At 39.7% G+C, this 17020-nt stretch overlaps 1 protein-coding gene across 3 annotated transcripts in view; it reads right to left on the bottom strand.

Moving 5' to 3' along the window:
• Positions 1–17020, bottom strand: part of NELL1 (neural EGFL like 1) — a 609773-nt gene that overhangs the window by 430322 nt on the left and 162431 nt on the right. For all 3 annotated transcript variants that reach the window (XM_081938833.1, XM_081938832.1, XM_081938834.1), the window contains exon 4: positions 10213–10383. In XM_081938833.1, the coding sequence (XP_081794959.1) occupies positions 10213–10383 (171 nt within the window). The remainder of the gene's footprint in view (positions 1–10212; positions 10384–17020) is intronic.

Below are 17020 nucleotides of genomic sequence, written 5' to 3'. Positions count from 1 at the left end.
GGTGCTTTTGGCAGTGTGGGCAGGTGCCAAATCCTGCTGGAAAATGAAGTCAGCATCCCCATAAAGCTCGTCTGCGGAAGGAAGCATGGAGTGCTCCAAAATCTCCTGGGAGATGGCTGCATTGACCCTGGACTTAATGAAGCTCAGTGAACCAACACCAGCAGATGACATGGCTCCCCAAATCAACACAGACTGTGGAAACTTCACACTGGACTTCAAGCATCTTGCAGTGTGTGCCTCTCCATTCTTTCTCCATACTCTGGGTCCTTGGTTTCCAAATGAGATGCAAAAGTTTCTCTCATCAGAAAAGAGAACTTCGGACCACTGAGCAACAGACCAGGTCTGTTTTTCTTTAGCCCAGGTAAGATGCTTCTTATGTTGTTTGTTGTTCAGGAGCGGCTTGACAAGAGGAATAGGACATTTGAAGCCCATGTCCAGGATTTGTACGTGTGTGGTTGCTCTTGATGCGCTGACTCCAATCTCAGTCCACTCCTTGTGAAAGTCCTCACACTTTTGAATGGCCTTTTCTTGACAATCCTCTCCAGGCTGCGGTCATCCCTGCTGCTTGTGCACCTTTTTCTTCCACACTTTTCCCTTCCACATAGCTTTCTATTAATGTGCTTTGATACAGCACTTTGGGAACATCCAACTTCTTTTGCAATTACCTTTTGAGGCTTTCCCTCTTTATGGAGGGTGTCAATGATGGCTTTCTGCACAACTGTCAGGTCAGCAGTCTTTCCCATGATTGTGATTCCTACTGAACCAGACTGAGAAACCATTTAAAGGCTCAGGAACCCTTTGCAGGTGTTATGGCTTAATTAGCTGATTAGAGTGGCCTAGAATATTGCACCTTTTCACAATATTCTAATTTTCTGAGATTGTGGATTTGGGTTTTCATGAGCTGTAATCATCACAATTATGACAAATCACAGCTTGAACTATTTTGCTTTGCATGTAATGAGTCTATCTCATATATTAGTTTCACCTTTTAAGTTGCATTACTGAAATAAATGAATTTTTGCATGATATTCTAATTTTTCGAGTTTCACCTGTATATGGTCTCTATTCATCTACTTGCATTTGCATGCTTTCAAACCACAAGGTTGGCAGGATCTGGGAGAAGTGACAGGAACTCGCTCCATCTCATAGCACTTGAGTCTTGAACAGCTGAGCTATAGACCTTTAGTTCTTTTTCCAATGAGAACCATAATTGGGACCTCTCCTATATCAGGAGGAAATGATCCTGGAGTATAGAGACAGACTGCTTCCTAGGTTTCATGTTTATTATAACAATGTTTTAAATATTATAACAATGTTTTAAAAGGGGGAAACTGGAGCAGACTAATATTATGGGAGCATGAGGATCAAGCAGACATTCTTGGGGGAAAAACCTGGTCTATGCCTTGTTGGGCTTTCAAGATGATAATCTGCACTTTGAATGACATCTGGAAGTCTAATATGAGATAATGCATACATAATAATAAGTTAATAAGTTTGAATTTATTAGCCGCTCCCTTTCCAAGTAGGACTCGGGGCGGCGTACAATGGGGCATATAAAACACAGAAAATATATAAAACACATAGGCGTACATACAGAACATACATACAGATACACAAACACGGACTCGGAGGAGGTAAACAATTTACATCATATAGACAGTTAAAAGACCCGCATTAAAATACCCCAATTGTAAAAACCCGATATAAAATTAAGATTTAACGTTTAAAATACAATTTAAAAACAGTTAGGAGGAATAAGAATAATTACGATTGAGCCAGGCCAGATAATTGAAAGAGGTGGGTCTTCAGCTGTACACGGAAGGAGCGGAGATCGGAAGTAATCCTGATGTCACGGGGGAGGTCATTCCACAGGGCTGGGCCCACCACAGAGAAGGCTCTGCTCCTGGGTGTCGCCCCCCGGCACTGTTTGGCGGACGGCACCCGGAGAAGTCCCTCTCTGTGTGAGCGAATTGGTCGTAGGGATGTGTGGGGCAGGATGCGATCCTGCATATAACTAGGCCCTGTGCCATGAAGCGCTTTAAAGATCATAATCAAAACCTTGAAACGCACTCGGTAGACCACAGGAAGCCAGTGCAGCTCGCGCAGGAGAGGTGTTACAGGGGAGTACCTAGTCCTCCCCATAATCACCCGCGCGGCCGCGTTCTGGACCAACTGTAGTCTCCGAGTGCATCTCAAGGGAAGCCCCATGTAGAGAGCATTGCAGTAATCCAGGCGAGACGTCACTAGCGCATGGGTGACTGTGCGTAGGGCATCCCGGTCCAATAAGGGGCGCAATAGGTGTAATGAGCGGCACACATGATGACCTATGCTGGATTCTACATGGGTATAATGAGCCATGATAACTTACATTGCATTCTAAGCCAACTGAAGCTGGCAGTTAGTCTTCAAAGATAACCCCCTGTGCTGCACATTACAACAATCCAATCAGGAGGTATCTAAGGTGTGAGTAACCATAAGCAAGGCTTCCCAATCCAGGTACAGACACAATTAGCACACAACAGGCAGCTGTGCAAAGGGTCTCTGGCCACAACTGCTATCTTATTATCATGGTGGAATATACACTAAGAACACAAGCTCAGGATCCAGATCAAAAGCTCTGGCTGTGAGGTCAAGTCAGAATGTTTACAAGACTTAAAGTAAGAAAAAAGTAAAAGTTTAAAAGATAAATATGCAGATTGACTACATTTGTGAACATCTGAATATCATCACGGACATGAAATCTTCCAAGTCTGAAGAGCAACAGCAGCAGAGGTTACTTGTGAATGCTACCCACTGTTATATTAGAAGCTTTTTTGTATCAGAAGCTTACAAGGATCAGAATTCTAATCGGGTAACTCTTCCTTACACTACAATCAAAATCTAGTATAAATGTTGCATGCTGGGTATTGTTTGTTTGGTTACTTTAAAGCAAAGGATATCAGCATTGCAACAAACATCTTGTTTGTCTTGTTGAGCTGTTAGCATGAGAAAGGATATATGATTGAGTAATGAATAGACAGTGACATGATTTCCACGAGTGAAATATAGCAATTGAAGGATATAATTTGTATAAAAGGAAAGAAGCAACAGAAAGGAAGGGGATCAGTTGAACTGTATATTTAAAATATTTATTCCTGCTCAGAAATTTAAATGGAACATTGGTATAGAGAGCACCTGGGTTAAAATAACTACAGAAACAAATAAAAAGCAATGCTTCTTCTGGAGCCTTTTATCCAAGATCACCAAGAAGACATAGATGATGCCTTCAAAACACAAATGTCAGATCTTTAAAAGAAGCATGTAGTTGCAGTGGTGTTTTATTATGCTAATACCCATTGGAAGACAAACTCTCTCTACCATGGTGTTTCCAGGAAATTCTTGACAACTGTTGTTTTGCTGACAACTTAGTCCTTTGGAGAACAGAGAAGGCTTAAAAGGAACTTTAACTTAAGAATAACAGCTGAGTGTTTATATTGACTTTGGAAATTTTATTAAATGAAATTCGGAAGGACCAGGGAATAAAAGGTTTAAGACTCAAAAATGAAGAATATAAGGCCCAAGCCTATGCCGATGACCTAGTGTTTGTACTAGAGGACCCATTAGAATCCAGTCGGAAATTAATTCAAAAATTAGAAGAATATGGCGAAGTGGCAGGATTAAAGATCAATAAAAACAAAACAAAAATGATAACCAGGAACATGACAAAAAAGCAAGAAGAGGAACTGGAAGTAACAACCAGAATGCAAATAACTAAGAAAGTGAAATACTTGGGGATCTGGGTGTCGGCAAAATGTTCCACAATTAAAGATGATAACTATAATAAATTAGTGATACAAATAAAGAAAGAGTTAGAAAATTGGAAAAATATTCAACTATCATTCATGGGACGTATAGCGACAATTAAAATGAATATTCTACCAAGAATCTTATTCCTGTTGCAAGCCGCACCTATTAATCCGGGTAAAAAATTCTTTCAAGAATTAAACAAAATAACCTCTAGGTTTATTTAGCAGGGATGAAAAGCGAGGATTAAACTAAAGTCAATGCAAGACAGCAAGGAGAGGGGAGGTTTAGCATTACCAAATTGGAATCTATATGCATCGGCAGTATCAATAACATGGGTGAAGGATTGGATAGAGCTAAAGAATAAAATAATGTTGACTTTGGAAGGCCTTGATTTGCAAGCAGGCTGGCAGACATTCCTATGGGATGACAAAAATAAAACGCACAAATACTTTCAAAATCATTTAATTAGAAGAGTGTTATTGCAAAAATGGCTCAAAATAAAAAAAAAACACTATGTGAAAATTCCGAATTGGCTATCACCGACAGAAAGGACGACTCATCCAAATTTTATAGATTTGAACAAAATGCTAAGATATAGAGACTTAATTGATAGACAGGGAAACTTAAAAACAATTGAAGAATTGGCAGAACAGAACATGAAAGTTGACTGGCTAACTTACCTTCAAATCAAAACTAAATACAATAAAGATACCACATTATATGACATTGAAACAGAACCACACGAATTGGATAAAATCATTCAAAGCTCAGATAGAAAAATGATAGGGAGAATATATAAATTTCTCCTGAAGTATAAAATGGAAGAGGAAATTGTGAAAGAACAAATGATAAAACGGGCACAGAACTTTGGATATAATATTGAATTAGACAAATGGGAAAAATTTTGGGAAACAAACTTAAAAATGACACTCTCAGTTGCATACAAGGAAAACCAGTACAAAATGTTTTAAAGATGGCACTTGGCACCAACAAGGTTAGCTAAAATATCAACAAATACCTCCCCAAAATGTTGGAAATGCGAATCGATACACGGAACGTATTACCATTTATGGTGGACCTGTGAGGAGGCTAAAAAGCTTTGGAAAAAGATCAAAAATTGGCTGGAGGCAATAACGGGAGTTAAAATAGAATGGAAACCGGAAATCTTTTTATTAGGAATAATGTCTGCGAAATACAAAAAAGAAATCCAGTATTTAATACTACATATAACAATGGCAGAAAGGATTGCCTATGCCCAGAAATGGAAAAACAAACTAACTCCAAGTGAAGATGAAATAATAAGAAAGGTTATGGACTGTGCTGAAATGGACAAACTAACTAAAGAAATTCAGGGAAAAGAAGAATCAGAATTCTACCAGATATGGGATAAATGGTATAGATGGATGGAGGAAAGAAACAAGAATCAATGAAGGAATGTAACAAAACTCAAAAATAATAGTTATGGTTAAAATAAGAAAGTTAAGAATGGTGAAACCCAAATAAAACACAATTGAATGGGGAAAAAATAAGTATAATGGTAATTAATAAGTAGAATGTTGTAGATGCTTATAGAATGTTTTTGTTTTTAAAATGTTTATTCGTTAACAGATAACCCATCATGACAATAATAATGAAATAATAACTCTAACTGGTAAAAACAATTTGGATATAAACTATAATATGGGACCTTTTTTTTTAAATTATTTACTAAGCGCTTATAGACCGCCCCCTCTCCCGAAAGGGACTCGGGCGGTGTACAGTCCATATCAGAAATACATCATAAATAGCTATAAAATTAAACAATTAAAATTATTAAATAGATAAATAGATAAGAGGAGGATAAAAGGTTTAAAGAACTATACGGCTAAGTAAATAATTTAAAACCCCAACAAATATCCTATAAAATTAAATTTAAAAAACAATCCCCTTACAAAACCAGTAAGAAATATGTTTGCCAGGAGGTAGGCGTTATAATTATGCCAGGCCAGCCAATCGGAACAGGTGTGTCTCCAATTTCTGTCAAAAGGAGCGGAAGTCGGTGGTGGTTCTAATGTCGGGGGGGAGGTCATTCCAGAGGGTTGGGCCCATCACAGAGAAGGCCCTACTCCTTGGTGTCGCCCATTGGCATTGCCTAGTGGACGGCACCAGGAGAAGCCCCTCCCTGTGAGAGCGAATTGGCCGCAGGGATGTGTGTGGGAGGATGCGATCCCGCAGGTAGCTAGGTCCTGTGCCATGGAGCGCTTTGAAGATGGTAATCAAAACCTTGAAACGCACCCGAAAAACCACAGGCAGCCAGTGCAGCTCGCGCAGGAGCGGTGTTACGTGGGAGTACCTAGTACTCCCCATGACTGCCCGCGCGGCTGCGTTCTGGACTAGCTGCAGTCTTCGGGTGCGTCCCAAGGGAAGCCCCATGTAGAGAGCATTGCAGTAGTCCAGGCGAGACGTCACCAGTGACCGTGCGTAGGGCGTCCCGGTCCAGAAGGGGGCGCAATTGGTGCACCAGGCGAACCTGGTGGAACGCCCCCCTTGCCACGGCTGCCACATGGTCGTCCATTGACAGCCGGGCATCTAGGAGGACGCCCAAATTGAGCGTCCGTTCCACAGGGGGCAATTGTTCGCTCCCTATGGCCAGCGATGGAGTCAGCTGGCTGAACCGAGGTGCCGGTAGCCACAGCCACTCAGTCTTGGAGGGGTTGAGTTTAAGTCTGTTGTCCCTCATCCAGACCCCGACGGCTTCCAAACATCGGGACATCACTTCGACAGCCTCGTTGGGGTGGTTTGGGGTTGAGATGTACAGCTGAGTATCATCAGCGTACAGATGATATTCAACCCCAAAACCACGGATGATCTCCCCCAGTGGCTTCACATATGCGTTGAACAGGAGGGGTGAGAGGACCGACCCCTGCGGCACCCCACAAGTGAGTGGCCTCAGGGTCGACCTCTGCCCCCCTGTCAATACACATTGCGACCGGTCGGAGAGGTAGGAGCCGAACCACCATAAAACGGTGCCTCTGACTCCCATCCCCTCCAGCCGGCGCAATAGGATACCATGGTCAATGGTATCAAAAGCCACTGAGAGGTCTAATAGGACCAGGATAGAGGAACAACCTCTATCTCTGGCCCTCCAGAGATCATCAACCAACGCGACCAAGGCTGTCTCTGTGCTGTGCCCGGGTCGGAAGCCGGACTGGCATGGGTCTAGATATTCGGATTCGTCAAGGTGTCGTGGAAATTGCTGCGCCACCACATTCTCAACAACCTTCGCTAAAAAGGGAAGGTTGGAGACTGGACGATAATTAGCTAGCTCCGTTGGGTCAAGTGAAGGCCTCTTGAGTAAGGGCCTCACCACCGCCTCTTTCAAGGCAGTTGGTAAGGATCCCTCACCCAATGAGGCGTTCACCAGGCCCAGAAGCCAGCCTCGTGTCACCTCCCAGGATGCCAGTACCAGCCAGGAGGGACACGGATCCATTGAACATGTGGTGGGTCGCAGCCGTCCACGCAACCTGTCCAAATCCTCGGGGGCAACAGAGTCAAACTCCTCCCAGAATGGTCTCACAAGACTCACTGTTGACGGCTCGTCCGGTCCACTGGAGGGGGCCCAGCCGCTCCGGATCTGAGCGACTTTGTCCTGCAGATATTCCCCAAACTCCTCTGCTCTTCCCTGCAAGGCTGCCCCCCGCGTCCCCTGTGACAAGAGGGAGCGGGTCACCCTAAACAGGGCGGCAGGGTGGTTATCCGCGGACGCAATAAGAGCGGCACAATGTCTACATTTGGCCGCTCTCAATGCCACAAGGTAGGTCCGTAAATAGGCTCTTACCTGTGTTCGATCAGACTCGGAGCGTGAGGACCTCCACCTGCTCTCTAGACGTCTCCTATGGCGCTTCATCACCCTCAACTCCTCGGTATACCAAGGAGCTCGGGTGGATCGCTGCCGTAGGAGAGGTCGCAAAGGCGCAACCCGGTCCAAGGCCCCAGCCGTCGCCCTATTCCAGGCGGCCACTAGGTCCTCCGACCAAGCGCGGGTCAGGGCTACAGGTAGTGGCCCAAGCTCCGTCTTGAACCTATCCGGTTCCATCAGGTGCTTGGGGCGGTACCAGCTTGGACAGTCTGGCTCCGCCTCCTCGCGGTGGAGGGTAGCGCCAGGGAAGTCGATCCGGAGACATGAGTGATCTGACCATGACAGGGGAGTAACAACTAAATCCCCTATTCCCAGATCACTCGTCCACTGTTCAGATACAAAAACTAGGTCCAGTGTGTGGCCGCCTTCGTGTGTGGGGCCCTGGGGAAAAGATTTACTAATTTTATTAATATTTTTTTGTTTATATTTTGTTATAAAGATGTAATCTCTCCTGGGTACTTATAAATTCTAGTAATAAATTTTTGTTTAGATTTATTATAATAAAAATATAAATGATTCTAGACAAAAGCATGTTTAAACAAATATAGTTAAATGAGAATGATGGTATATTGATGGTATAAAGATTTTTGATTTAAAATGTACAATTCAATATGAATGAAATTTAAAGAATGATTGTAGTAAGGCACGAAATTTATTTGTAACCAATCGAAATGCTTTCTGGAAGATGTAATGAAGAATGTTTTTGTGTGTGTTTTTTTTTTTGTTTAATTAAAACAATAAAAAAATAGAATAACAGCTGAGAATATTCAGCTGAGGAAGCAGAAATCATTGGAACTGTAGGTGTGAAACAGTCATGTAATGATAGAGTTCTTTATTGTGATGAAAGAAAAACTCAACATTGCAAAATGTACATCCAGTTATTCAGAAAGGGAAAAAAATCAGTGATATAAAGGCTTCCTGTCATACCTTCCTTCTCTTCAGCTGGTTTTCTCAGACTAGTTTGCAAAAACTGATCAAGTGATTGGATTTTGCGACTCCCACAACTCAGCTAATTACATGGAGTTATTTAATCTTGTGCATGATTTGGGCCTGTTTTGAATTATATTTAACTCTTTGGGGTTAAATGATCACATTAATTAAAACCTTTTTGGTATCTCCTTAGTACACTAACCTAAATAACCCAGTAACATATGTTGTGGAATATGAACTACAGATATTCTGTTCTTTATACTGTACAGTTACATGTTTGTGTAGTATGGTTAAACTCCAGCCATCCTTTTCCCATATGAACTGTGACCTTTCATGAGCATAATCAAAAGAAGCATATATTATAATTTTCTACTATAATAAACTATTAAAGCACCCTAGTGTAGAAAATATACTTCTAATGTTTTGCAAATATAATCTTAGAGTACCTGACAATTTCTACATAGTTCAAGAAATAAATATTAGGATGTTCAGCATTTAGCTATTCTTTTATTCAGGCAAACAACCTCCATACAATTATAACTTTCACACATGAATAAACTCTGGGTTTGAAGAATTAGCCATTTCCATTATGATATCTGTCAATAAAAATGTGTTTAAAAAAAAACCAAGACATACTTCTCTGTTTCTTTTTAAAATAGTTATCCTGGATAGTCAAAACAGTTGAAAATTGATAACCTTTGAATAATAATACAGGGTGTATATCAGGAATTTCTTCCTGCAGATCCTTTTCTCCTTTTTTTAACCAATACTTTTATTAAAGATTATATTTTACAGATCCTGCAGATCTTTTTCTCATTTCATTATGCCAGCTCAAGTAAACCTTCAGACAACAACTTTAAATTTGAAATATTTTTAAGCAAATGACTGCTAGGTTTTTTAAATGAGAACAAAACCTAATGTATTCACATTGTTTTTGCATATAAAAAAGTACCTTTTCAAAAGTATTAAGACAAAAAATCTTTAGTTAACATTACTTAGTTCTATGTTCCATAATCTTTCTCCACTTCTATACCAACCTCATTTTATTATTTACAAATACAATAAATATCATAATGTCAAGTGAATGGCTTGCTTTTTATAGAAAGAAAAATAGAGCTACCGTATTCAGATTCGGCTTCTTGCAAAGTATAAAAAGGATTTAGGCGTGTCTTCATTCTTTTCTTTTCTTTCATACTGTCTTGTTTGAAAAAAAAATTTAAGAATATTTTAAGGTACTTATTACATGAAAAGAAATTAGAAGCTACAATTACACCTTCAGATATTAGGTGCGTGCTGAGAGAAGCCTTCTTCAGAAAAAAGAAATAGACTATACAATGCATTGCAATTCAACTGATATCTAGAGAATGACGTAATACATTAATACCTTTCCACCACTTCAAAATCAGCAACTGGAGGCTTGCTATTTAATCATCCTGCCATTTTCACTTTTCACTCAAATATTCAATTGACATTTTGGAGCATATAAAACTCCATTTCAAACTTCATCCAGCAGTACTAAGTTTTATGTTGAGGGACCAGGCATTTCTCAGAGAAGATGGTGGGGAATGCGGGGTGAGAACTCGTGAAAAATATCTTACCTATTGCAGTCCACATGAAGCAGGAGGTGGGATGCGCTGAGTGACAATGCAATTTTATGCCATTGTCCATCTGCTAGCCGATACGGAAATACTTCTGTTCTTGTCTTTCCATTAAATCTGTAGTGATACCTTATTTCATCTCTCAGGCCGCTGCTTTCCAGTTCAAAGTAACTGCATTTAAAACAATGAGAATCAATTCCATTCTCTGGACATTATATTATACATGATGTGCTATAAGATTGTACATGATGTGTTATTAGATTCAATGCAAGCTACCAAATTGAAAAATTATTTGAAATAATAATTGGAAAACTATACCAATGTTGTCAGTTTCAATCAAGCTCCACTGTAGAGCCAATGAAGGTGATCTGTTATGTATTATCGTCTCAGATAATGCCATGTCAAATTCAGTCTAGCAATTCCTTTAAACTTTCCATCTCATATGAAAAGATCGGGTGTTTCTATTTTGTTCCTGGAGTGTTTGACCATTTATTTTTAATATCTGCTTTCTTATTGTAGCAGGTAGAGGAAAGCAATATTTTTCTCTTGTTTCTGTTCCAGAGCTTTCCATCACACTGGAAGGCTCCTTAGCTGCTCACACTTCCCAATATGAGGAACCTCAAGAGGTGACGTCACATCTTCCCCTGAGATTTATTGAATCATAGGAAGTCAAGGTGGCTGCAGATTGCCAAATACATGTCTGTGCTGTGAAATATAAGACATTCACACAGATTGGAAATACTTCTTTTTAATAGGACAGCATTTGCTAATTCCAAACTCTTCCTCTTTGCAATTGTGTTTTTCTGTGTTTGCAAACCACATCAGTGAATAATTTACAGGCAATGCAAGATTATAGTATCTGGACTGTAAATGTCTGGACTATGGTGATACAAAACTGATTCTTACAACAATAAAGTGTGATAGCTGTGTGTAGAGAAATTCTGGGCTTAAAAATGGGGAAAGGTGAAATGGTTCCTCACCTCTGGTAAAACAGAAAATATGGGGGGGGGGGACTCAAAACAATTCTGCCTTGACCTTATTGTCCTTAAAAAAGTACAACTACAGTTTTTTTCAACAGTGTTAATACAACTATAAAGATATATTCTAGGCATCCCTGCAGGATTTATTTCTTGACCTGGCCTGTCTCAGATGGCTGACACTTGGATTACGATCAATAGAATTTTAGTAGCCAGCCAAAATTTAGATTTCCCTCAGAATGGTGCTGTACTGAACTTAGTACTACAGAAATCAAACCACTCGCTACTATCCACAGTGTATACCAGTGATGGCGAACCTTTTCAGCACCAAGTGCTGAAAGGGAGCGCATGTGTGAGCGCATGCTCACAAGTCCTGCAACCTGGAAGAGGAACTTCCCAGGCGGCATGCATGCACCAAAAATGAACTTCCCATTTCCAACGTATACAGGTGCACCAGCCAACTAGTCTTCCAGTTTCTGGCACGCATGTGCATGTGACGATCAGCTGGCCGGCACGCCTGCTCATGCCGGAAAACAGAAGACCAGCTCTTCCAGTTTCTGGCACTGCTGTGCACACAGCTCATCATCGTGTGCACATGCATTCCAGAAACCTGGAAGAGGAACAGGCAACGCCGCACGTGTCAGGCAACATGGCTCCGCATGCGCTTTGGGCACACATGCCATAGGTTTGCCATCATGGGTCTATACTGTATTCAAGGGCTTTATTCAGAGTAGATTAAAGGCACATATCATAGAGCCAGTTTGGTATAGTGGTTAATGCATCAGGTTACATCAGGCTAGAAACTGAGAGAAACCAGGAGACTGTGAGTTGTAGTCCTGCCTTAGGCACAAAGCCAGCTGGACAGCTTTGAACCACTCAATCTCTTTTAGTACTAGAAAGAAGTCAATGGCAAACCACTTTCCACAAACCTTGCCAAGAAAACTGCAGGACTTATCCAAGCATTTGTCAGGTATTAAAAACTGACTTGAAGGCACAAAACAAAGCAAAGCAAAACCCAACACATATCAGCAGTAACTCTGCTGGGAAATCTCTGCCTTGCCAGCCTCTCCAAGGCTGTGAATGGTTAAAAAAATTATTTCAAACATAGCATGGATGGATCTATGAATCTCTAGAATTAGTGAATAAAATGGTAGAGAGCATTTAAATTCCTTAAATTCATGCTTTCCTGAAAAGTGTGTTCTTCTTAATTATTTGTATATCCATTAAATTCCTATCCTGTCTAGCAGTCCAAGCAACACTCACAGCAGGATTTGTATCTAATAAATAAATGAAAACTGTTTAACTCTCATCTGCTTGCTTGATCAACAAAGTTTGGCCCAGAAATAGAAAAAAACAACTCACACAACACAAATCATTGGACCTATTGAATGGAAAACTCTAATATACTAACTCAAGGAAGACATAAGTGACTAGAAATTGGTACATGAGTATGTGTCTGATAACAAAAACAGAATGAACTTACATCAGTTTTTCTATTATCCAGTCGTGTAATATGAACCTTAAAAATAAATTTTGTAAAATAAGTTTTCCCAACTACAGTAAAGTGGAATTTAGGAAGTGAAGTGAAAAACTGTATGGGAACACAATAAACTTCTCTAGAAAGTAGAAATATACATCCTGAACAAAATGGCTATTCTTGCTCAAACAAAAATCAAAGATAGTCAAAGAAAGTAAGAAATTTTGAATAAGAGCACCTAAAAATGGAATGTTATGCTGGCAATTACTTTACTAGTGCTGTCACCAATCAAAAAGACTTGTCAGTCTTTAAAAGCTACAAGCTGCTTCTAGCACTATAATATCAAAGCAAGCAGGGAGACAAGTACTTTTAATGAAGTTCTATTTAAAATTTTAAATGTTTTGTAACTGCATTTTCTTCTGAAGCTACAAAATAAATTAGTTCCTACATGCTTAATCTACCCACATGCACACTGGAGAGAACAAAAATGGTAGTGGAATGACTGCAACCAATGCCAAACACATTTAAGGGCCATACCTCTTGGTCAACCTATTCTCCAAAGCAACAGAAGACAAGCCAAGAAACAATGGATGGAAACTAATCAACCAGCCTAGAATTAAGGAGAAATTTTCTGACAGAACAAGTAATCAATGGAACAACTTGACTCCAAAAATTGTGGGTGCTCAAACACTGGAGGTTTTTAAGAAGAGATTGGACAATAATTTGTTTGCAATGATTCAGGATTTACCGATTAAGCAGGGGGGTTAACTAGAGGTCCCTTCCAACTCTGTTATTCTGTTATTCTCAAATGGCCTTGGGAGAGACTAAAAACTACAACAGTCCCACATAGACCCATTAGGATTAATTGCTTTGGTTAATTGATTAGGTTTTCCTGTTCACACAACATAGGAACCCCCACTGCGATCCATTTTGCTAACTACTTCCATTAACAATTTAAATGCACCAGATTGTAATCATATCAGTCTTAGTCATAAAATACTGTACACAAATGGAAGATATCATCAATGTAAAGTAGATTGATGATTTGCATGAATATTCAGTAAACCATAATATTTAAATAAAAGAAAGATAAAATAAAAGTCTCAGAACTGTTTAAATCTAAAAGATTCTCATATTCTGACAGGGGTTGCCTTCTATTCACAATATATTTTGCCTATTGTGCAGAGCACTGATTCAGAAAAAACAAAATGAAACATAAATATGTTCCTTGGTTTAGGAAAGAGAGGGTGAAACAACCTCTTATACTAGCAGAAAGGTACGAACTACTGTGAAAACCCCTTTTATAATATTGTGTGAATTACCATGGAACCTCTTGAATTAGCAGTTGTTTCATTCGACATGTGCTTCTTCAAATTCAACCGCATAAATATATTATATAATTTATTGCAGTTAATGTTTAATGTTCAGCCTGAAGTATTCAGATGGTTTCCCTCATGATTCTTTTAGGCAGAAAAGCAGCTTTTAACTCCCTCAGTCAGATGGGCATGTCACACTTTTAAAGAGATCTAAGTCCAACTACTGTATTTAGCTATATTCTATTTTAAATGTTGCATTTACATTAACAGTTGGGTAACTTGAACAGCCATGAACTAAAAAATAGGATACATGCCCCTTATCAGGAAATAATTTGGAGGAAATTGGGACAAATAATAAAGAAGAAATGAAGCAGGGTATGAGGGAAAGAGTTTTGATCATAGATGGAAGACATCTGGGACATTTGCATAATTGTCTACATTTTCAAGCCAATGCCATTATTGTAGCCACATATTCTTATGTTCCATAAAAAGAGACAACATGTTTTGAGTTTTTAATGGATGGAACTGGAAAGAAGGCTATTTTTATCTTCTTTTTTAGGTGGAAGTATCCTTAAATCAATCTTGATTCCTGGTGGCTGCCTGGACAAGTCCCTGAAGTTTTCTTGGCCATGTTTTTCACCCCCAGAACTGACCTTCTTCTCCTTCCAAGAGCTGAGACACCGTGACTGCCCCAGGTGACCCACCTGGCTTTGTGCTGAAGACCGGTCTCCCAGTTTCTAACCTGATGCCTTAACTACAACATCTTTTATTATCTTTTTTTAAAATCTTACCTGAACTAAATATAAAGGACCATATCTTTCAATAAACATGTAGCTGTTGCTGTGAAATGTTTTGTGATGTACAGTGTATTGTGATCTAAATCAAATTTGTATTTCTATTCATTCAAATTAAATTTGATATAAAAATATACCATGTTTCCCTGAAAATAAGACCTCCCCTGAAAATAAGCCCAATCGGGCTTTTGTGCGCATGTGCTCAAATAAGCCCTCCCCTAAAAATAAGCCCTCCCCTAAAAATAAGCCCTCCCCTAAAAATAAGCCCTCCCCTAAAAATAAGCCCTCCCCTAAAAATAAGCCCTCGCCAAAAATATTGCAAGACAACAGCAGCCATGAGGTGACCACGCTCACCACTTCCTGCACCTCAAAAATAATAAGATTTCCCCAAAAATAAGGCCAAGCGCTTATTTCAGGGGTTAAAAGAAAATAAGACCCTGTCTTATTTTCGGGGAAACACGGTAGTGGTGAATACACAGAAATTATAGAAGTAAACTTTAGATGAGAATTTTAAATGATCATGACTTATGCAACGGGTCTTGTATAATTGTACAAGGCTTAGATTGTCAAGCTGTCACTGAAAAGAAGTATTTGGCCATGTTATATTATAGAATTCATGACCTGCCATCAACTCTTGGATTCACCTACTTAGATACTTCATTTGCTATTCTTGATTTTGTTATTGTATTTTGACTTCATGCTTTTTCTCTGCACTGTGCACATCCATGTTGGTGGAAAGGTCAAAGTACTTGTATGATCAGATCCTGACATGCACTTGCTAGTTGCAGATATAGTGGAAGGGTTGAAGTCAAAGACAACTGTCGACCTGGCTGGCTTTTATAAATGAAATGCAAAGAATGGAAGGATCTTATCTGGTTGAGGCAGCAAAATATCTTGCATCAGCTCTATTTTGGTGGCTGTGCTCCTGAACAGAAGGAGGGTAACAAGCTGTCTTTTGTGACTGTCTTTGTTTTACTGTAGTACTTAAAAGATGAATATCTTTAAATGAAAGTATTAGAGCTTAGACAGTGGGAAGTGATCTGGATTCTAATGTTTTTTGCTCATTGTATCTGAGTTGACAAGCTGGCACAAAGCAGCTAAATAGGGTTCATTTAACTGGGAATATTCAAAGGGGAAGGGGAAAAAAACCCTTTACTTTTAACTTCATTTCTTGTTAAAAGTACTCACAGATATTTTTGGCAAAAGAAGCACAAGCATTTCCAAGTTCTCTAGTGGGAAGGAGGGAAGATCCTGCTGGAAGCATTAATGGGTACAAAAAAAATTTAGGCTGGCTAAAACAACCATGTGATTGATGCCCTACCCTTTGTTTTAGTGGATCATGTGATATCCATAGGGCATGGCTTCAACAGCATGGTTCCAGCTACCCTTTTGTTTTTCACACATAATAGCAATAGCATAGACTTATATAAAATCCACAGTGATTTACAGCACTCTCTGGGTGGTTTGCAATGTCAGCATCTTTTCCCCAACAACCTGGGGGGAAACAATCATTTTATCAACCTCGGAAGGATAGAAGGCTGAATCAATTGACCCTGTCAAGATCGAACTCCAGATTATGAGCAGAGTTAGCCCAAAGTACTGCATTCTAACCACTGTGCCCCTTAATACAGTACAGGTAAAGCAAACACCATTTAGAAAAGTTCAGTTTTTTACCATTACAGTAGTATGGAAATGCAATTGGGGATTTAGAAATACAGAACATAATACTGAGAAAAAGCATGTTTATAGGGACAATTGTTGGGTGCCTGCTGTACGAGAAAGAAGGAACAATGGGAAAACAAATATTTTCTTTTAGAAGTTAAGGGCTACAAGGTGGGAAATCTGAAAGATCAGATTTGCTAACCAATTTGAAGAAGCTAGGCAGATCCTTGTCCAGGTACCTGGGATTATTGCTAGAGAAATCCATTGTGAAGATGATCAAATGTTGAGATGATCAGAGTGATTTAGGACAGAAGATTCGGCCTTCTTCCCTGATTACTCTGTGGCAATTCTTATTAGGGCTTCTTTTGGGTTGTATTGTGAGTGGGTGAACAAAGTTTCTAAGCTTTGCCTTAAATAGGATTATCGGGGCTTGGTCTGGGATAGGAAGGATCAATTGGGATCCGATAAAATTAGGCAAAGAAAGACACTGAGTTTGAACCATGTCATGTCTCCAAGATGGAGTGCAGAAGGTGCAGCATCATTTTTATTTGCTACATTTAATTTTTTTCTACCACAGAATTA

Source organism: Natrix helvetica (genome assembly GCF_964273705.1).
Source record: "Natrix helvetica genome assembly, chromosome: 1".
Classification (NCBI taxonomy): Eukaryota; Metazoa; Chordata; class Lepidosauria; order Squamata; family Natricidae; genus Natrix; species Natrix helvetica.
The sequence above is the reverse complement of the archived record's forward strand: the minus strand, read 5'-3'. Positions and strand labels throughout refer to the sequence as shown.